Here is a 22,891-nt window from a genome sequence, read left to right on the forward strand (position 1 = left end):
GTGTGTGTGTGTGTGAGAGAGAGAGTGAGAGTGTGTGTGTGTGTGTGAGAGAGAGAGTGAGAGTGTGTCGGTACTATAGCAAAATTCTGAGGACTGTGTAAATGTGGCATGTTGAAATTGGTTCTGAGAGATGTGGAGGTGCCGGTAGCAGTCTATTATTTGTTTTGTCTAAAAAGTTATTTTAGTTGGGGATGATTTTAGGTTTTTATTGATGCGTTCTCAATTTTACTCCTAGAAATTGGTGCGGAGCAAGGCATGTGCTGATGCTGGTTTGTTAGATGAGAATCTATTGAGAAGATGCCTCCAGTTTTATGGCACATTAATTCAATTGATCTTTCGTCTGGTTGATCCACACTACCCAGAGTAAGTGTTCTGCTCTTGTTTTACACAGTATCATCACAAATTGCAGTAATATTTCTATCTGTTAGACATAGAATGGCTTTGTTCCATATCTTCCTAGATGGACATGCGCAAAGATAGTATAATTTATTCATGTGTGCCCTCCACTGATTGATAACTGGAATGTAGGTTCATATGCTTGTTGTTTTCAGTGAGAAGAAAGTGTGAGGCGGATCACTTTAAATCTGATGCCTAATGAATAATGATTCCTGGTCTCGATTATTCTTGTTATTTTTTCTAACGTTTGCTCCCATCATTTATTGATGGTGTATAACTTGTACTGGCAAACTAATAATTTAAGTGATGGAGAGCAAGACGAGGGCACCTGAGCCAGCATCTTCCTGGCCTAAAGTGGAAAGAGTAGGGATTTCTGAATTACAATCCTACACAGAGATCCTTGCTGATTTATATTTTCTTCCCTTTTCCATTTGCACGGGGGATCTGAATTTGATTACTTTAGTTGTAAATGCGTTGTTAAGGAAATGTGATTTATATTCTGCAGTCCTGCCACATCCAGTCACGAACGGTAGTGGATAATCAAACAACTCCCTGAAGGAAGAGGCTCCACAAATATCCCCATCCTCAATGATGGAAGAGCCCAGTACATCAGTGCAAAAGATAAGGCTGAAGCTTTAGCAGCAATCTTTAGCCAGAAGTGCCAAGTGGATGATTCATCTTGGCCTCCTCCGGTGGTCACCAGCATTACAGATACCAGTCTTCAGCCAATTTGATTCACTCCATGTGATGTCAAGAAATGGTTGGAGCTTCTGGATACTGCAAAGGCTACGGGTCCTGACAACATTCCAGCAATAGTGCTGAAGACTTGTGCTCCAAAACTTGCTGCTCCCCTAGCCAAGCTGTTCCAGTATAGTTATAACACTGGCATCTACCTGACAATGTGGAAAATTGCCCAAGTATGTCCTGTACTTTAAAAGAAGGACAAATCCAACGCAGACAATTACTGCCCCATCAGTCTACTTTTGATCATCAGTAAAGTGATGGAAGGTGTCATTCAACAACGCTATCAAGCAGCACCTGCTCAACAATAACCTGCTCAGTGACACCCAGTTTGGGTTCTGCCAGGGCCACTCGCCTCTTGATCTCATGACAGTTTTGGTTCAATCATGGACAAAAGAGCTGAATTGCAGAGGTGAGGTGAGAGTGACAGCCCTTGACATCAAGGCGGCATTTGACCGAATGTGGCATCAAGGAGCCCTAGCAAAACTGGAATCAGTGGGTATCAGGCGGCAAACTCTCCGTTGGTTAGAATCATACCTGACACAAAGTAAGGTGGTTGTGGTTGTTGGAGGTCAGTCATCTCAGCTTCAGGACATCTCTGGGTAGGCTCAGGGTAGTGTGTGAGTGTGTGTGTGTGTGTGTCCGTGTCCCTTTGCAGGTCAGAAGTGGGGATGTTTGCCTATGATTGTGATATGTTCAGCACCATTCTTGATTCCTCGGATACTGAAGCAGTCCATGTCAAACCTAGATATTGCATTTGAACAAATCGTAACTAACATTTGTGCCACACAAATGCCAGGCTATCACCATCACCAGCAAGAGACAATCTACTACCACTCCTTGACATTCAATGGTGTTACCATCACTGAAACCCCCACTGCCAACATCCTGGGAGTTATCGTTGATCAGGAACTCAACTGGATTCACCACATTAAACACGAGGGCTACAAGAGCAGGCCAGAAGCTAGGAATACTGCGGCACGTAACTCATCTCCTGACTCCCCAAAGCCTGTCCACCATCTACAAGGCACAAGTCAGGAGTGTGATGGAATACTCCCCGCTTGCCTGGATGAGTGCAGTCCCAACAACACTCAAGAAGCTTGACACCATCCAGGATAAAGCAGCCCGCTTGATTGGCACTACATGCACTCCCTCCTCCACTGCTGCTCAGTAGCAGCAATGTGTACTATCTACAAGATGCACTGCAAAATTCACCAAAGACACCTAGACAGTACCTTCCAAACCCATGACCACTTCCGAAGGACAAGGGCTACAGATATATGGGAACATCATCACCTTCAAATTCCCCTCCAAGCCACTCACCATCCGGACTTGGAAGTAATTTGCTGTTCCATCGCTGTCGCTGGGTCAAAGTCCTGGAATTCCCCCTCTAATGACATTGTGGGTTAACCGACAGCAGGTGGACTGCAGCGGTTCAACAAGGTAGCTCACCACCACCTTCTCAAGGGCAACTAGGGATTGGCAAAACTTGTTGGCCAGCCGGCTACACCCACATCCCACAAATGAATTTTTTTTTAAATTCCTTTTATATCAAAATGCTGCAAAGCATGTTGCATGAGCAAATTGTCTTTGATGTGCACTGTCAGTAGGCAGACTATAATACTAAAATCCAGAATATTTTGTTCACCCATTGCAGACCGAGAACAGTCCATGTAATGTACTTGTCCTGTTAGTTTTGAGTTGTTTGATGTGTAAATTTGTCAACTTTTACCTACACCAGCCATCCTCCTTGCCTCCTTGTCAATTGCTGTAGATTTGTTACTTTCTAAAAGCTTCATGGCCACTAAGAATTGTTTGAGATGACCAGCTTTATTGCTGGCTAGAACTGTCAGAGGGCAAGCGATGTGCATTCCACCAGTTTTTGGACTTGAATGCAAGTTCAACATCTGTGTGGAACCTGTTATAAATTACTGTCACCTATTTTTCTGTTCCTAAAACACTAAAACTACACCATTCACTTTGAGGTCAGTGAACCAAGTGATCTTGTTGTAGTTTTGCTTTTCTTTTTGAAGCCACATAAACTCAAGTCACTTTTTTCCTAACAAATTAAACTAATACTAATCAAATAGATGGTGACTTCCATGGTTTCTTCTGTTTTTCTTTAAGCTGTTCACTAACTACAGGATTGCTGAATGTTTGTTTTTCTTTCTCCTCCACAGCATGACACTGCCCCTTAATCCAGAGATACCGAAGGTGTTTGCAGCATTGCCTGAATTCTATTTAGAAGATATTGCAGAATTTTTGCTGTTTATTGTACAGTAAGTAAATGTAATTTCAACAGGAGTAATGATATGGTGTTAATCCCTTGGTGATATGTAATCACCAGGGCGCTGATCAAAACAAGCTGTCTTTTATGCAAGGTTGGTAAACTTAAAAATACAAAGCACTACCACTGATCTAGGAGAATTTGGCCCTACAGTGTTCTCAACTAACCTAAGTTTGTATGATTCTCTGTACAAGTCAAAGTCTTCAATTTAGTACATATTGTTGTCAAAAGTAATTTTTTTTGAAGGTGGAAGAAATGCCAGTTACTTAAAGCATTTTTTTCAGATTTTGATAGTCTAAACTGTTCACCAGGTTACGAGAAGAACTATCTTCAAATTGACTTAAGGGTCTTCCGATTCTCTCAATTTGCCAACAGAGTGCTGGAGTTGTAATCTTAATGGGACAAAGCTGCTTACACATGCTTCCATTTAGAAGCTAAGCATTGTAATTGTGTTTCCCCACCCACTTACACTCAAGCTGCGCTGTTTGAGTTCATTTAGGGGTAGTAAATGCTATTGTTCAGTTAATTTTTTTTGAGGATTTATCTAAATCGCATACACCATTGAGAAATATGTCAAGTCAGGATTTCATCCTGTGGAACTCCTTAATATAACCCTAATATTTTCCCTATCAATGACACAGAAAATGTTTGAAAGTATATGTCTTTGTTGAATAGTAACTGTAACCGACACAAGTATGATCAATTTGTTTTAAAGCATAATGTAACTTATTTTGTTCTGTCTGTATACTGTAACTAATCGAAGTTTGGACATCCTCCAGCCAATATTATTTCTGGCCACTCTCAAATTGCCTGGGGCTCTGTGGCTTATTGTGCTTGCTGTATCCTGGTAAATCCAGCACATGATAGTGTTCTATCTAGAACTGTCTTCACTTGTTTGGTTGACTATCATGCAACAAAACACATAACCCCACTGAAGCAGAGATAGTAGGAACTGCAGATGCTGGAGAATCTGAGATAACAAGGTGTAGATCTGGATGAACACAGCAGGCCAAGCAGCATCATAGGAGCAGGAAGGCTGACGTTTCGGGCCTAAACCCTTCATCAGAAAATCCCACTGAAGCATTGGGTTATATCTGCTTTATTGGTGTTGTTGACTTTTCAGGGAGACAAGTGACCATGAACATCAGTGGTATAAGCATCTTTTCTCTACTTCATTTACTGAATGCTTCTCTTATGCTGAGTAACAAAAAGGTTAATTTAAAACTTTCCTGTGACATGATATTATCGAAACATGTAAAATCCTGAGATGACTTGACAAGGTGGTTGTTGAAAGGATAATTGTTTTATTAGAAGAGACCTTCCTTGTTGTATTTATCTGTAGTCAGAACTCCTTTTCTGACGAAGGATGCTTTTGCTTTTGAGGGAGTGCAGTGAAGGTTTACCAGACTGATGCCAAGGATGGCAGGACTGACGTATGAGGTGAGATTGACTAGGTTAGGATTGTTTTTGCTGGAGGTCAGACGAATGAGGTGCGGGGGATTCTCGGAGACTGAGAAAATTCTAACAGGACTGGACAGGGTAGATGCAAGGAGGATGTTCTTGACGGTGGGTGTGTCCAGAACCAGGAGTCACAGCATGAGGATTCGGGGTACACCATTTAGGACGGAGATGAGTAGTCATTTCTTCACCCGAAAGTGGTGAGCATGTGGAATTCATTACCACAAGAAGTAGTTAATGCCAAAATATTGAATGTATCCAAGAGAAGGTGAGTGGGATCAAAGGTTATTGGGAGAAAGTCGGATTGGGCTATTGAGTTGGATGATCAACTGTGATCGTGATGAAAGGTTTGAATGGCCGCCTCCTGTGCTTATCTTCTATTTTTCTAAGGGGACACAGTTTAAAGATAAAGGGTCTGCTGTTTAATACTGAAATTAGAAGAATTTTATTTGTAGGTTTGGGAGTCTTTGGAACTTTTTTTTTCTCCAGATAGTGGTAGAGGTCGAGTCATTGAGCGCTTTTAAGGGAGAGGTAGATTCTTTACATTCCCACTTACATCCAAAAATTGACTCCCTTGTTAGTAGAGTTACAGCTGCAGTCATATCACCCATGATCTTATTGAGTAGTGGAGCAGGCCAGACAGGCTGAATGGCCTACTCCACATAATATATTTGCATTTACTGGTAACATTGTGCCTCTGTCAAATAATATTAAATCGCTGGTTGTCAACTGTTTGTGAAAACATTGTATGTGCCAGCTTTTACAATTGATGGCTCTTTCTTGCAATTTATTTTTCACTTATTCTTCTGCAGATATTCCCCTCAGGTTTTGTATGAACCTTGTACTCAGGACGTTGTGACCTTCCTTGTTGTATTTATCTGTAGTCAGAACTATATCCGAAATCCTTACTTGATTGCCAAGTTGGTAGAAGTCATGTTTGTGACAAATCCAGCAGTTCAGCCTCGAACACAGAAATTCTATGAGATAATGGAGAATCATCCATTGGCTACTAAACAACTTGTGCCTGCATTAATGAAATTTTACACTGGTATGTTGTTTGTCCTATTTATTACCTAAGTTAACTTGGAAATCATATAATCACTTGATGTACAATGGGCTTACTTTAACTCACCTGGATAAAGGAGCTAAGAATGGGTCACATGAGTTACATGGGAAACTCCTGTAAAGTACTTTCTCAAGAAATTTAGTCTCATGTTTCCTAAATTCTCATTGTTTTGTTTATTGAGGAAACAGAATCATTAGTGGTAGATCAGCAATAAACATACTAGACAGCATTTCACTCCGGGATGGGTTGATTAGACTTTTTTCAATTTACTAAAAGACTAAAGAACTCAACGCTTCCTCAAGTATAGTTAATTCTTTCATGATGAGAAATCAAACACTGAAGCCAATGATTAATATCTGACTTTGTATTGGAAAATTAATGGAGAACACCAACTTTGTGAAAGGACTGATCCTATTACAAAATAATTGAATGTTTGTTCTGATTTTCTTAAAAAAAAACCTGTCTCCATTCCTTTTGAGGCATGAACTCCTGCTGTGATCTGGTTCCTCAGGTGCTGATTACCCTCTGGTATCTCAACAAGTACTCATTCTTAGTGAATGCAGGTGCTGTGTTGTGGGTCTATTTGACTGTTAGGGGCATCTATGCCCACACAATATTTGTACATTAGCACCCTACTTGGGTTGAGTGGAGAATAAACAATGAAGTTGCCAGAGTCCCACCAGACAATACAGACTGTTCTGCCATTAGAGAGAGATGACTGATATGTTTTGGGTGAGGGGAGAGGTTGAGAAATCTTCATGGTAGCCTCAGCCAGGATGGGAATTGAACCCACACTGTTGGCTTCACTGTGCATCTCAAACCAGCTGACCAATTGAGCTGAACTGACCCTTTTTTTGTAGGGAGCAGAGTCTGGTTATAATATCACAGTATTATAACAATGCATCATATCAGCAGGTGCCAAGAATTGTTCGAATAGTTATTTTCAAATCTTCGTTTAGTTTGCACTTCATTTTCAGTGCATGTGTTTAAATTATATGGAAAAATTGATGTTTATCTTCATTGTCAGAAGTTATCCCAACTTAATATATGGAAGGTAGTACAGCGTCTTAGCTTTTACATTTTTGGAAATTAATTTTTTTTCTTTGGATCTTTGTAAACTAATAACCTGATTAAAATGAGTGTGACTGGTGATCTTTTGCTAGGGCTGTGTTAATAACATACTAGTGTTATAGTGTTGCTGAAGCAGATAGTATCAAACCTGATGTATTACACTGATCTTCAGTATTTTGGAAACAACAGCAAAGGGTGTTAATTTGTTTCTCAGATGTTGAACATACTGGAGCAACCAGTGAATTCTATGACAAGTTCACTATCCGTTACCACATCAGCACAATCTTTAAGAGCCTTTGGCAGAATGTGGCACATCAAGGTACCTTCATGGAAGAGTTTAAGTAAGTTGATGCAATCCAACTTCCTCTTTTATCAAAAAAGAAAGGACTGGTTTTGTGTGTGATGATATGTTAGTGTGAGATTGATGAGAAGACTATAATTACAACATTTTAAAAGGCATGTGGATGGCTACATGAATAGGAAGGGTTCAGAGGGATTAGGCCAAATGCTGGCAAATGGAACTAGATTAATTGACGATATCTGGTCGGCACGAACAAGTTGGACCGAAGGGTCTGTTTCTGTGCTGTACATCTCTTTTGACTCTATAACCTGAAGAACTATGGATTCATTGTAACCACCGAGTACCATGTGTATAGACAGTTATTTGTGGTTTTGTTCCCAAAACCTGATTAGATTTATGAAGTTTTTCTGCTTGCTGTTTTGTAGCCTGCTTTATACCGCATGTATTTTATATTTGCAGTTCGGGAAAGCAATTTGTTCGTTACATCAATATGCTCATAAATGACACCACCTATTTGCTGGATGAAAGTCTAGATTCTCTCAAACGCATCCATGAGGTACAAGAAGAAATGAAGAACAAGGAGCGCTGGGACTCATTGCCCAGGGTGAGTTTGCATCCCAATGTGTGTTTGTTCTTATTACTATGAATAAGTACTAGTACAGGATCTAGTCTGATGGCCAGAGAAAGATGAGACAAAAACCATCTCTAATTCCAGGATGCTTAAAAGCAGCATCTTGAAATTCAAGAACAAGGGATCATGCTATATTTGCACAACTGGTTGCCCATTATTTGTGAAACTGTATCCAACTAACAAACTTGTTTTTGTTTGTCGAGAACCAAAAAATACTTAGGTGATAAAATGTCCCTAAAGACAAATTGTTTCCAAAGTAATCACTGCAGATAAAAACTTAAACTTTCAAATGTTTTTGAGAGCAAAACTAGAATTTTGCTCCTTTTTAGGATTGTTATATGGAAAAAGGAATCTGCAGAGTCAGTGCACTAAATGGCCAGCGTTTGGGCTGTTTGTTTGATTCTCCTTCCTTATCATTCCACTGTTGGTCTGCGTGACTTTTTTTTAAACTAGGAGTTAATAATCTGCTGTCATTTTATTTTTAATTTTTATGAAGAACTATGAGCAAATACTATTTTGAAATGGCAACATTCATCTTGCATTTTTAAAATGTAGATTATATACTGGAATAAAACAAATTCCACAGTTTAATGGACTTCTCGAATTATTCACGGTTTTTGTTTTCAAAGGATCAGCAACAAAGTCGGCAATCACAGCTGACACAGGATGAACGTGTCTCCCGCTCATACCTTGCTCTTGGGGCGGAAACAGTGGATATGTTCCATTATCTCACCAAACAAGTGCAAAAACCTTTCCTAAGACCTGTGAGTACATTATCTAGTGATTTGTTCCACCTTTTAATCTGCCAATGCTCATAGATATAAAGACCATTTTGCATGTTCGTTATGTCTCCCTTTTGAGTAGTAGTGTGAGATTTACTTTGCTTCAGGCAAGCTATTGTCCAGTGTGTGAAACTCCGTTGTTGTGTGTGTGAAAGAACTTCAGGCACTTTTAATTTGCTAGATGCTGAGCGTGATCATTCAGATTTGAAAAGAAGATGCATGGGGAAATAGAATGGATATCTTGAGATTGCTCTCAACCCCATCATAATTGCTTTCCTGCTTGACCAAAGATTGACGTTGTAAACTAGTTTTACTAGATCTGTTCTCTGAAGGATAAAATAATGAAGGTTACATGATCAAGGTAGCAAGGACGTTTGTATTTAGGAGTGAAAAGAGACGACTATCTTAACCAGGATCTTTTTTTGTGCACGCTAATAACTGAAATATACCTATTATAGGTGCTCACCAGTACTAGCTCTTTCTTTTTTTTTTCTTTTGTTCATTGTTTCGCTTGCTTTTGGCAGGGAGTTTAAGATATACAGAAAATTGTTTGAATGTTGATAAAAAGACCTAATTGGAATCTCTACATTAACTTTTACAGATCAGTATTTCAGGAGCAAGCCGCTTAATTTTTCCTTGTTTATTGCAGGAACTTGGCCCACGCCTAGCTGCCATGTTAAATTTTAACCTGCAGCAACTGTGTGGACCTAAATGTCGTGATCTAAAGGTAGAGAATCCAGAGAAATATGGTTTTGAACCAAAGAAGCTTTTGGATCAGCTGACAGATATTTACCTGCATTTAGACTGCCCCCGGTTTGCAAAAGCCATTGCTGATGATCAGGTTTGTGTACATCATTTCTAAATGCTTTCTTTTTGCCCATTTTACATCTATTTTTAAGAATAACTTCTAACAAAGCACATGTTTGCAACTTCTGAAGGGAAGGAATTTGCAGCTGCAGCACCAACCCTGGGTAAATTGGTCAGGTCAATGACCAATTTTTAAGTTGACCATCAGAGGAAAAGCCTGCTGACTTACAGCATGTGCCTCCTCCTGGTCTCAGACATTTAGCATTCACGTTCAACCCTGCAGAGGGTTCTTTAGATCTCGTGTACACCACCTAAGAGCGTGGTAGAATCCGATTCCTTGGAATCTTTCAGAAGACAATTGGATGTGGCATTGAAGCGGACTGATTTACAAGATTGTTTGATGATCTTCACTTTGGCTGTAAGAATAGAAAAACCGAATACCTTTTAAGAGTACTTACTGATTGCAAAGAGACCTGCTGTGCTTGTACAGGAGTGCAGAGATTTGGCATGGAGATACAGTAAGCAATTAGGCATTTGCCTTTCCTGCAAAGGGATTGAAATACTAATATAAAGAAATCTTGCTACGATTGTGCAGGCACAGGTGAGTTCACACCTGGACTATTGTGTGCCAGTTTGGTCCCCGTATTTAAGTAGTACATCTTCACTTTGGCAGAACAGCAAAGCTTCACTCTAGATTGTCCCCTTGCATGCAAAGGTTGTCTTATGATGAGAGTCTAAGTAAATTGGTTCTATATTTTTTGGAATTTAGAAGAATGAGTGTTGACCTGAGTGAAACCTGTTTCTGAAGGGGCTGAACAGGGTAGATACTGAGAGGTTTCTTCAGCTGGTCAGGGAATTTTAAATTTTCCACCACTGTCTCAAAGACTGAGGTTAAGAAGTTCTTAACTCAAACAGGTTGAGAGTCTTTAGAATTATCCATCCCAGAGTATTTGTGAATGCTTCATTGTTGAAAGTATTCAAGGCTGAGATGGACAGATTTCTGGTGTCTCTGGGAAATTGAAGCTCAAGATCAGTAAAGGTGGTAAAGCAAGTTTGACAGGCTGTGTACAGACTACTTGTGCTCCTTGTTTCCTCCTTGGAGGAAGGTGCGGATCAGGACTAAATTGGACAACTGTTTCAAAGAGTTGTAAAAGTTAAATGGCTTCCTCCTGTGTTATAAGATTTTGTGCTTCTATCACTCACTTTCCTTCCAATGAAACAACAGCTGTTCCTACCCTACATAAACTGACACTGATGATGTAGCCAACAACTTGGCAAACTACTGTTTGATTATAAGTTGTTAGTCATTGATTTTTGCTTCTCATTTTAAATGTTAATGTTGTAGGTTATGTGGAGGGCAGTCAGAAAGTAACAAGCTGTCAGAAGTATATTTTGCATTTTGGGCATAGACAAGATTAGTACTTTCAAACCATCTACACCCCTTGCACACCTTCAGCCCCAATGCGCACTCCTGCTATGTGCATCATGAGCTGCTTCCTAGAAAATGGTTACGCACCCAATCCTTTGGTGCACTGCTAATGCTAAGAAACTCAATAGAAAGTGTGCAGATGGATAGAAGCATAGAATCCCTACAGTGCAGAAAGAGCCCATTTGGCCTATTGAGACTGCACCAACCCTCGCGCATCCCACCCAGACTCACCCCATCCCCAAGACCCATGGCATTTACCATGGCTAGCCTCCACATCCCTGGACACTGGCCAATTTAGCATGGCCAATCCATCTAACCTGCACATCTTTGGACTGTGGGAGGAAACTGGAGCACCCAGCAAAAACCCATGAGGACATGGAGAATGTGCACACTCCACACAGATAATTGACCGAGGCTCGAATCAAACCTGGGACCCTGATGCTGTGAGGCAGCAGTGCTAACCACTGTGCCACGGTGCTGCCCACAACCTGGAATTAACCGCTCTTTTCTAACGTGGTCCGTGCTCATTCTGACAACACTAAATTACTGAGTATAAGTTTGCATTCTGCTACCTGTTGGTCACCACTTTGTCCTTTAACAAAATGGGTCTCCAGACCTTGGGTGAGCACTTGAAGTGTCATAATGTTTTTAAGGCAGTGGGATTAGTATAGATAGTGTATCTTTTCTTCCCTGCTTGTTGGGCCATTAGGCCTCTTCTGTAATAGTAATCTCTAAATCCATTTATTAACGATTACTGGTTCATAGATGTTTTCTGCCATTTTTTTCATATCCTGATACCTTTTTCTTTTGGACCAGCGATCATACAGTAAAGAATTATTTGATGAGGTGATTTCAAAAATGAGGAAAGCGGGAATTAAATCGACAATAGCTATTGAAAAATTCAGACTTCTGGCAGAAAAAGTGGAAGAAATAGTTACAAAGAATGCCCGTGCAGAAATTGATTATGGAGATGCACCAGATGAATTCAGAGGTAAACTAATTTGGAAAAATTCTTATGCCAAATTAGAATGGAAAATTTTTTGGTGAGTCTCTGCAGAACCTTGTAAAATGCTCTCAATTTGTGTCAATTCTGGTATGTTATAATCTGATGATCATTTATTCATGCTGATGAAGCATTTGTTTTGAATATCTTTTCCTTTAAGATAGCAAATTTTAAAAAATTAAAAACCTATCACAGACTGGCAAGATTCCTTTTAAAACTTTTATTTCTGACAATTTTATACTTTAGTTGGTAGCTGATTCGGAATGAAGGGTAACTGGAGGTGACTTACCTGACATAATAAATGGCAGTTAGTGAGCAGTACTGTTACAAATTCATTCATATACATTAAAGTTCCTGGACCAAAACTTACAAGACTAACTAAATTACACTAACTGCTTTGCAACATGCTGTAATTAGCACATTTTTCCAATGTTATGAAAGAATGGTCTGTTATGTACTGTGGCAACCTTTAGTAATAAAGTCTCTAGTAGCACCCATTTCTTACAGTTTGAGTTATTGTTGCAGCCCACTGAGTTAATTTGTTATGATTAGCAATCTCATCTCTGGGTGACGTCAAGTTATCTGTGGATGCCACACCAGGATATTAGCACTGAAACTGTGGTGAAAAAGTCAGTGACTGCTACATTATTCCATCACGTGTTAAACTGTATTTAGCATCTGCCTCTGTTTTATGATCAGACCCTGTTGTTACATCATTATTTTTAGGGGACAGACCTTATTTGAAATTTTAACAATTTGCAGAGATTTAAGGTTTTGGGCAAGAGATACAGTAAATATATGAAGACAAACTTATTTGTACAGTGAGTGGTAATGACTTGAAACTTATTGCCGATGAGGGTGCTGGTAGAGAAATAATCGATGACATGAAGGGAAATTGCACACTTGAAGGAAATAGCTAAACCTGCACAGATATGGGGAATTGATTGGGAAAGTGGAACTGACTGAATTGCTGTTGACAGCTGGCATGGGTTTGATGGGCCTGATGGCCGCCTCCTGAACCATAAATGACTTTTTTTTTCAAGAGAGATTCTAAAGCAATGCTGTGTAACAGTTCGTGGAATTGACACAAGCAGTTGATGTTGACTTGCTGCTGGGTTGATGACTGTATGAGGACGAATTGTACTTCATTCCCAACACTGAACATTACAAATTCAAATCTTCTTTTTCAACCACCACAGATCAAGTATAAATTTACCTTTGAAGTATCAAAATCTTTACAAAAACAAGGGTCTAATTACACTGGCAATTGCATTTTACATTTAGTGTATAAGTGCCACTTTGAAATGTAAAACTAAAACAATAATTCACATTAAATCAATGCGATGTGGTTCATTTAATGGAATTATTTCTACGAAGGTTACCTTTAACTCTTAAAATGTGTTATAAACAGTCAAATTCATTGCCTTTGGTATCTGATGCAAAGTAATTTTGTCACCAGGCCTTTTGGTAGTTTCAGCATCTTATCTGGTTTTAGCATCTCCTCCCTGCGCTTAAAATCTATGCATTGACTAATAAAGGCAAGTACACCATATCCTGCCAGAATCACATTTTTGACCTGTCCTGATACCCTGAGGGACCAGTATACATGAACACCAAGGTCCCTCTGATCTTTGATACTTCCCAGAATCCTATTGCTCATCATGTACTTCTTTGTCTTGTTTGTCTTGCCCAAGTGCATCGCCTACATCTTGGCTAAATTGAGTTCTATTTGCCATTGATCAGCCCATCTATATCCTCCTGTAATTAAAGGTTACCCTCCTCACTATTTATCACTCAACCAATTTTTGTATTATCTGCAAACTTACTGCTGGTGAAAAAATGAGATTTGACTTGTATCCTGTGGTGTACAGTAAGGGTTGAATTACTCTTTAGATTTTACTAGTAGTAAAATTAATAATGTTGTAGGAACAGGAGTAAACCATTCTAGATCACAACATCATCCCAATACCATCTTCCCAGACTATTTCCATATTTCTTACTGTCATTAGTCTCTAGGAATTTATTGGTTTCTGACTTGAACATGCTCAATGATTGAGCTTCTGTTTTCCTGGGGTAGCAAATTCCAAAGTTTCATCACCTATGTGAAGAAATTCCTCCTTACCTTAGTCTAAATGGCCTATCCTTATCCTATGATTACTTTCTTTCCTAGTTCTCAACTCACCAACCAGGGTAAACAATTTACCTATATCCACCACCCTGTTTCACCTTGTAAAAATTTGGAAGTTTTAATGAGATCATCTTACATTCTTCAAAACCATGGAGTCAGAACTTGACTAAATGGATGGAACAAAAATGCACAAAAGTTGAAAAGCCAGCAAAAACAAATGAAAACTAGGCAAGGTCTGTAACAGCCTGATTTCTGACCAGCCTATATGAGATGGCAAGTAAACTGGAGCTAGTGATTTTTCACAGCCTCCTCTGTAAGCAGCAATACTGCTGGCAGCTGATGCCACTGTCCATGAATACATTGTATTCTGCTGTTTCCAACTGGCTGCTTTATCGCTGTTGTCTGTCATTGCTTTCCTGCTGCTAGTATTGTGGAATCTCCCTGTATTTTTAATAGGGCTTACTCCACCGCGCATTCTGAGCTGCTTCAAATAGAAAATCATACCAGCAGAGTTCAGAGTGTCTAATTAGATAAATTTTGATTACAATGTTGTGATAGCTATTAGAGTTGCTGAATTAAAAGACCTCTGTTACAGATCCTTTGATGGATACTCTGATGAATGATCCTGTGAAACTACCCTCTGGGACCATAATGGACCGTTCCATTATTTTAAGACACTTGCTGAATTCACCAACAGATCCATTTAACCGTCAACACCTGACAGAAAATATGTTGGAGCCAGGTAATGAATGTTACTTTAAACCCGTATAAACTTTTATTGCACTAGTTAATGGTTTCTTCCAGTGGTAAACCAGGCAAAGGCATTGCCCAGTATGCTGACTTCTATAGACCAGGAAAGCTCTAGGTTTAGTCTGGGTGTCGGTAGGAATAGACTGTAGTTATGCTTAGTGTGTTCACACACATTATAGAGGTCAGGCATTTGGAAGATATACCAGAAGGCTTTGGTCATCTGGAAAAAAATTGTACCCCAGCATAAGTCACATTATTTAAATCAAGTGCAGCACTTCTCACTTTGCAACTAACTGGCAGGGTAGCAGCTTACACTGACTCACCATTGCCATTTTGCCTGATCTTAGCTGTTAGGTATGTTGCAAAAACCAGAGATAAAAGAAAAGTCGTTATCTCTTCCCAACAAACTTCCAACGAAGCAAAGCCTATCCATCTCCCCATAAGATTCAGTAACATGGCCATCATAAATCCTCGACTGTCACCATTCACCAACTCAACTGGACCAGCCACATGCATTCTCCAGTTTTGACCTGTCCTGATACCCTGAGGGACCAGTATACATGAACACCAAGGTCCCTCTGATGTTTGATACTTCCCAGAATCCTATTGCTCATCATGTACTTCTTTGTCTTGTTTGTCTTGCCCAAGTGCATCGCCTACATCTTGGCTAAATTGAGTTCTATTTGCCATTGATCAGCCCATCTATATCCATGTTCCACCTATAAGTCAGGAGTGTGATGGAATACATTTAAATGCAATGGAGGAAGCTCCTTTCTAAATTAGTTCCATTCAGTTCTTAGTTTGTGTTATTTTCTATATTGCAGTGCCTGAACTGAAGGAAAAGATCCATGCCTGGATGAAAGAGAAGCAACATGCAAATCGTTCTTCACAGTGAAGTGTTACTCATGTGGGATACAATGAGAAAAGATGTGTAGTTGTGAACTTAGACCACCAGATTATTAAGACCCAAAAGCAAATCTGCTCAACACTGAGGCTCTGCAGGCTACGTCTGCTGCACTGATATTAAAAAGGGTGAACTGAACACATTAGAAAAATGTTATGTCTCTGTAAATAAATCTAATTTAAAGAACAAAAATAGTTAAAAGGAGAAAAGTTCAGAGGTGTTGGGTACAATTTAGAATACCTTTTTCAGTACAGCTACACGTGACCAATTGCCTTGCGGCAATTTTGAAACAAAAACGGTCTGAGCAAACAATGGTTTTTAAAATGACTGTGTATTAACAGAAGATGGCTGTATTTTAGGTTGACGTTATTACTGTATCTTGCGACCAGTCGCTGCTAAAGGGACTGTTTTGTTTGCTGCACTAAATGTTTCTCAAAACCAAAGTAATGCACAGGCCCTTTCCCTAAAACCTGATGTTTTAATTATGAGGCATAATCAGTTGGCTCACAGGATTAATGGTGAGACTGCTGAATTCTATTTGTTTACCATTAACTTATATTTTTGTCTCTCGATTTTTCTCCCCCTCCCCACCCCCCTGACACCAATGCATAGGCTTTTGTGCAAATTCTGTAGCAAGCAAGTGAGGTTATGGATTTCCTCCATTTCTGCTGAACCATGTTCTATGACCATCATTTTTTCCACAGTCTGATCTGCATTATTGGAATATTTTGATTGCAATAAGGCTTTTTTTAAAAGAGGGATTTTCTCCAAGAAAGTACTTCAGTCCAGCTGCTGTTGGATTGCCTTCCTCTCTGAGGACCTTTTACTGCTACAGCACACTAGAGGGCACTCTTGTTCGCCAGGAGTTCCTTCAGCCTTATATCAATGTGTTTTAACTAGTATATAGTTGGTGCCACTTCAGTGACTACCTGATAAGTGAATAAAAATGAAAACTCCAAATTCTTTTTTTTTCTATCAGCCCTGTTGTATTCACTTCTTCTGTTACATTAATTTGAGCTTTTAATTCTTTGTAAGTTGACTACATTTTCTACATTCTGTGTAATTTGCTGCGAAGCTTGTTATTTCAACAGTCCTGAATTGCAGCAAGTTGAAGTAATGTGAAGTTACTTTGCATTATGGAAAATCTTCTTTGCAAATTAAATAAAGTATGCAAGAAAAATCCCAAATTACAAATGATTTCCAGATAACTGAGTTGCTCACAGTTCCACAAAAACGCTTCGACTGAAGAGTTGACTCTGCTGCCATTTCTGCATCTGACAGTTTAGAAATCATCTGGTATCACTGGAATATCTTGATGTTCTTTTAAACTGCTGCACTGTGACATCTGCAATTCTGCATGGATCCAGTTACCGTAACAAAACGCGACTAGCCACCATTTCCCTTCAGTGCAACAACATCTGTGTTAACAGGGCAAGGAAATCCAGTTATCAGGTTCGAGTATGTGGGCATGTTGCTGCACTTGTATAGTGACCAGTGTTGTGCTGCTGTACATCAATTGCAAGCCTTTGCTATAACTGTGAATAATGAGTGCTCTGCTGCATAACACCTTTAGTCTCGAAATTGTAATTGTCTAGCTTAATTCTTTTTTGCAGTGAAGTCTGTAAATATGCAAAATCATTACAGAAACAGCAATAAGTGGAGGCTGCAGTACAAAATGCTGTCAAAGGAAATTAGAATTTTATTATAACTTTATGCAGATTGTCCAGAACCTGCTCTTATCCCTACCATTCTTAGCACGTTCGGTACTTCTGTTCCGACAAATTTTCCATTCAAGGTCATCCATTTCATTTTAGTTGCCTGCAGATTGATTCTTCAAATTCATGTGTCACATCTGCTGAGCATAAATTTTTCTGGCAAATATTTTACAATGCTCATAGATTTCAAATCTGTTTTTACACTTTTCAAATTGTACTGATTCTTAACTGTAGTGGTATGTTCTTATGCAATGTACTTTGGCTATCTTCCTCTTTGTTACTCAAGGGTTAATTGAGGAAGTGTTCAAATTGCTGGCTGTAAAATTGGATGATTTTCATTGCAAAACTCCAACAAGCATATGTCTAACATATGACAGTCCACTTAATCCTGTGCAAGCAATTTTAGGATTCTGACCCCATTTCTGTACTTAACATCTGTGTACTTCTGCCCTAATTCTAGATTAAATAAATACTGTCAGATCAAAAGCTGGTCATTTACATCTCACCGTTATATAAATTAACATCTGTTGATAGTTCTGTGCAAAATTTGAAAATGTATACTAAATCTGTTGCAAGTCTATAAAATATCTTGAAAGAAAACCTGGAATTCAGCAATCAAAGTGTAAAATGGTAGAAATGCACAGTCAGCTCAGCGATGTTAGTAAAGAGAAGAGACAGGCCAATATTTGAGGTGTCCATCCTGTTAACGTATCCGGGGATTTGAACCTGCCTTGTCTCTAAATCCTGCCTGGCCAGCTGTGCGTTTCTACCCCTTTATATTGTTTTGAGATGCCTAAATTTAGTTTTGACAATTGCAGAATATAAATCCAGCTTCATAAAGGACTAATCCAATCGGCATTAATGACCCTTTTTGAATTGTTAAACTGGTATTCTAGCTGTTTTAGTAGAGTGTCTTGCCCCACGTGTTGCAAATAGCAGTTCAAGAAAGAAACAGCACGCTGTCCTGGATAGAGCTTTCACACATCATGTCAGCTATGGCTCAGGGTAGCACATTCGCCACTGAGTCAGATGATTGTGAGTTCAAGTCACTATTCAGAGACTTAAGCCCAACAATTGCAGGTCAGCAGAGGTGTTGCCCTTTGTATATGATATTGAACTGACTTTATAAAGTGCCCAAAACTTGGAATATAAAGGATGAATTTTTAACTAGCTACTGGACTTGTCCCTGCCCCTGTCCCAGCAATTAGAATATTTAAACATAAAATGCTTTTGCTAAAGGGTGTATGTTTTCTACAGCAGCAGTGTTACACACATTAGGACTAGATTATTAAACAAAAAAAATTTAGTCTAAATATTTTAATAAGTGAATCTTGTGCATTTTTTCATTTGTCCTTTTCAGAATCACCTGTTTAATCTTTTGAGCCAAAATTTGTTGGCGTGGCCAGATGTTGGATTTTGTTTACTCTTTAAATGGGAAGGAAGCTGTGCAGATAAAGAACATCTAAGGTGCCTCTGTGCAAGTTATATAGCCCGATCTTAAAACTGCTACTGATTTATAATGTAGTTAATAGTAATATGTGAGGCAAAGTCTGTCCTTGTCCAGTTCAGACATGTTACATGCACAACAGTCTGTTGTTAATTTTACCTAAACTTGGAAATTCATTTTTGTTAATTTTGTAAAATTTTGAGGTGACCTGCTGAGGAAATAGATGACCTTTTCTAATCCAGAACCTTTCTCAAAACAAAGCAATTCAAAGTTATGACTACCCATAATGTCCCAACCATTCAGAATTAACATTTTGGCCAAATGTGGACATTCATGGATTTCTAACTGCTACTTTGTTCAGTTTCCCCCTTTAAATTCAAGATCTTAATTATTTTAGAAATTGTGACGCTGTAGTTGCATAAAAGACGATTGAGACCATCCTGGACTAGAAAGAATTAAAATTTGTTTAAGATTGTCAGCTATGTTGTATAAGGTAATGTGCACTCCTTCAGCCAACTAAAATGATACCATGATATTGTGATTTGTATTTACCTATCCTTCATACCCCAGTATTGTTAAACTGGAAATTCTAGTTCTGCAGCAAGTAAACGAGGAAATTTAACAGCTACATTGTCCAGTTAGAATTTGCATTTTTTGGTAATGTCATTCTGCCCCTTACTATAGGCACTTGAATTTCTGGTTTATTTCTTATTTTAAAAAGCTGGAAGTTTTCTTTGTTTTCTAATAAACGCTGTCATTATCAGAGAACTGTTTTTAATGATAAACCTGCTCAGAATGGTAATTCCTATAGACTTCTGATTGCTTCCAACCTTTGAATTCCAATAAATGGTGGTATACATTTCAAATACAAAATGGTATCATTGTCTTCTACTGAGTTGGAGACTGTTCATTCTGTTTTTGAAGCCAAATATATTTGCATTTTAGTGACTCTGAACTGGATTCCATGCAGTCATCTGTTCTGTATAATTCTTTGCTTGTCTGTGTTTTCATTGTTCTGTAGACTGCACGTGATACTATATTTCTTCCTGAGCTGTGAGCAACTTGCACACCACATTCATGTCTCATTTTAGAACAGTTGTAGAATTTATTAGATTTCACCTTCCTCTTCAAACTTCTGTTTCAAGGTTTGATCTAACTTGAGCTATGGCAGGCAAAGAATGACCAAAGTTGTACGTATGCGACTGATTCTTCTGCGTTACTTAGTACTAAAATAAAAGATGCAGTAACTGTTGCCCACCTCTCTCCTCACAAGTCTGTGACAGGGATGAGTAATTCCTTCATTATTTAAAATTGAATGTTCTACAGATGTTATTATGTATGAATATTGACTAGGTAAGCTTTAAATGGACAAAAATGGTGTGTCGTGCACATTGGAATCCAAAGGTTCCAAATGTTACTTTGAATGTACCTGTTAACCAACCAGATTAACTTCTGCGCACAAGCTTCCAGCCATCAACTGAAAACAGTTGAGGTAGCTGGGTGGAATTATTGAGAATTCTCTGTTAAGCCAGTTGAATTATAAGTGATTGCAGTAAGCATATCAGTTACTTGTGTTAGGATTCTTATGGTGCAGTGGTGTTGTCCCTACCTCTAGGCTAGAAGGTCCAGGTTCAAGTCTCACCTGTCCTGGAGAAGCATCTTGATATGATTGAACATGTCGATTTTAAAAAAAAAAAAAAAAAAAAAAAAATTGAGTGAAATATATAATACTGCCAAAGGAAAAGCATCTAAATAATTTTTTGAAGAGAAAAGTATTTGAAGAGGACAATACAGACCTGGGCACAATTGAGGATGACTCATCATCCTCATCTCTTGAATTGTAACTGGTTTTGTTTCCTTGTGTGCCTGTTCAGAAATTGTGCCTGACCAATTCTGCCTATCTATCTGCGTTAAACTGGTATTCTAACTGTTAATTGTTAAGCTGTTACAATGCAGATGTTGCAAAATGTTTTGTCAAGAACTACCTGGATGCTGTTCTGTATGTTTCACACATTATGTCAGCCACGATTCTGTGGGTAGCACACTTGCCTCTGAGTCAGAACGTTGTGGGTTTAAGGAGCATTTCAGAGTCTTGAGCATAACATTTTCAGGTTGGCAGTCCTGTGCAGTACTGAGACTGCTGCATTGACTGAGGTGCTCCCCTTTGGAATGAGATGTCAAACTGGTGCCACGTCTGGGTGGGTATAAAAGATCCTGTGATACAGTCCAGAGAAGGTCATGACAGATGTCCCGATGCCATGGCCAATGGTTAAGCCACAATCAAAATAAGTGTCACTGTTTCTTTGGATCTTGCTGTGTAAACAATTAACTGCTGCAATTTTTGATAATATAACAGTGTCTACACGCACACTTAATTGGCCAAGGAAGATACTTTGAGAAGACCTGAGGCCATGTGGGTCAGAGTAGAAATGTTTTTTCTGTCAAATCAGATAAAATTTGCAGATGCTATTCTCGTCACAGGGCTCAATGAAAACAGTCAACTGCAGTGAACGTTGGATGAGTGTTTTGCAGCATAGGGAGTCTAATTCTCAAATAAAGTGCAATAAATATATTTCCATGTTGTGACTCATTTGTTTATTGTGATTATTATGAAAATAATCTAATACTATAACAAAGTCAACAGTTTTAGGGATCAATAATTCCTTCTTGCCCATCCCATTTCCTCAAGATAACTATGATGTATTTGTAAATCTTTGTCCTGAATAAAGTCTAGTCTGACTGTGTAGCTTTCAGTTGCTAATAACTTTTATCAACTTTTTTTTTGCTGAAAGATTTGCCTCAATTTTTTATTTTGTTAGAAAAAAGCAGAAGAGTAGGCTATTTGGCATCTCGTTTGTTTTTGCTATTTCGTAAGATCATTGATCTGATTTCTGGTTTCAGCTCCACATTCCTGACTACCTAGATAATCATTTGACTCTCAATTTGAACTAAATTCTGAAAATCCTCGAATTATAGTCATTGGTTTGCTTTTGAATATTAGTGTAATTACCTCCAACTAATAGTGGTGTAGGATGTGATGGAAATGGAGGTTCAATATGAAAGAGAGCGTGACAATGTGCTTGTTTTGACCCCCCTGCTTTATTTTTAAACCAAATGCCTTGTAGTGAATGCAGTTCTCTATATGCACCATTTCCACAATTGTAATCTTATTTGGTGGAAGTTCCTCCTGGGATTTCATCCAGGCATGCTTTTTCAACTTTCTGAAGAGATTCACTATAAATAAGATTACTTCTGATTTTCAAATTAAGCCCAATGTAGCAGCATGGCATTTTTATTTCCCATGTGATTGCTGTACTCCATGCTGTTGGAAAACTTTAATTGTGCTCAGAGATAGTAGGAACTGGAGAATCCGAGACAACAAGGTGCAGAGCTGGATGAACACAGCAGGCAAGCAGCATCATAGGAGCTTAGACCCTTCAGACCCGAAACGTCAGCCTCTCTGCTCCTATGATGCTGCTTGGCCTGCTGTGTTCATCCAGCCCTGCACCTTGTTGTCTCGGATTCTCCAGCATCTGCAGTTCCTACTATCTCTCATAGGAGCTTGATGCTGCTTGGCCTGCTGTGTTCATCCAGCTCTGCACCTTGTTGTCTATAATTGTGCTCAATTCTGATTTCAACAGGTAAATGCAGAAAGGAATCAAAATTAATTTTACTATTAGATGCAGTAGTGTTGATGTTAAAGATTGTGCAAAGGACTGTAGCCATTTGAAACACCTTGCTTTACAAACAGATTAATGGTACAGTAATGCAATATATTCCACTATAAAAAGAAGGGACTTTGTAACACATGATTACCAAACTCATCTATGTAAGAGTAGCCAGGTGGAGGCTAGACATTTTCTAACAATAAAGAAGGAATGTCAGTGGAGAGTCCTCCTAGGCCACAAATGTCCATGGTCACTTTAACAGTGCTGTAACCAGGAGCAGGTTGCCTGTTTAGTGTCTCAGCCGCAG

General features: G+C 38.9%; 1 protein-coding gene across 1 annotated transcript in view; it reads left to right on the forward strand.

The window, feature by feature from the left end:
• Positions 1 to 21,502, forward strand: part of ube4b (ubiquitination factor E4B, UFD2 homolog (S. cerevisiae)) — a 41,958-nt gene extending 20,456 nt beyond the window's left edge. The window contains exons 9-18 of the mRNA XM_048614862.1: positions 236 to 363; positions 3,318 to 3,416; positions 5,695 to 5,930; positions 7,234 to 7,360; positions 7,780 to 7,924; positions 8,581 to 8,715; positions 9,383 to 9,574; positions 11,786 to 11,960; positions 14,696 to 14,842; positions 15,675 to 21,502. Coding sequence (XP_048470819.1) covers positions 236 to 363; positions 3,318 to 3,416; positions 5,695 to 5,930; positions 7,234 to 7,360; positions 7,780 to 7,924; positions 8,581 to 8,715; positions 9,383 to 9,574; positions 11,786 to 11,960; positions 14,696 to 14,842; positions 15,675 to 15,745 — 1,455 coding nt within the window. The 3' untranslated portion in view covers positions 15,746 to 21,502. The remainder of the gene's footprint in view (positions 1 to 235; positions 364 to 3,317; positions 3,417 to 5,694; positions 5,931 to 7,233; positions 7,361 to 7,779; positions 7,925 to 8,580; positions 8,716 to 9,382; positions 9,575 to 11,785; positions 11,961 to 14,695; positions 14,843 to 15,674) is intronic.
• Positions 21,503 to 22,891: the final 1,389 nt, after the last annotated feature.

The sequence above is a fragment of the Rhincodon typus genome, chromosome 31, assembly GCF_021869965.1.
Source record: "Rhincodon typus isolate 14 chromosome 31, sRhiTyp1.1, whole genome shotgun sequence".
Taxonomy (NCBI): Eukaryota; Metazoa; Chordata; class Chondrichthyes; order Orectolobiformes; family Rhincodontidae; genus Rhincodon; species Rhincodon typus.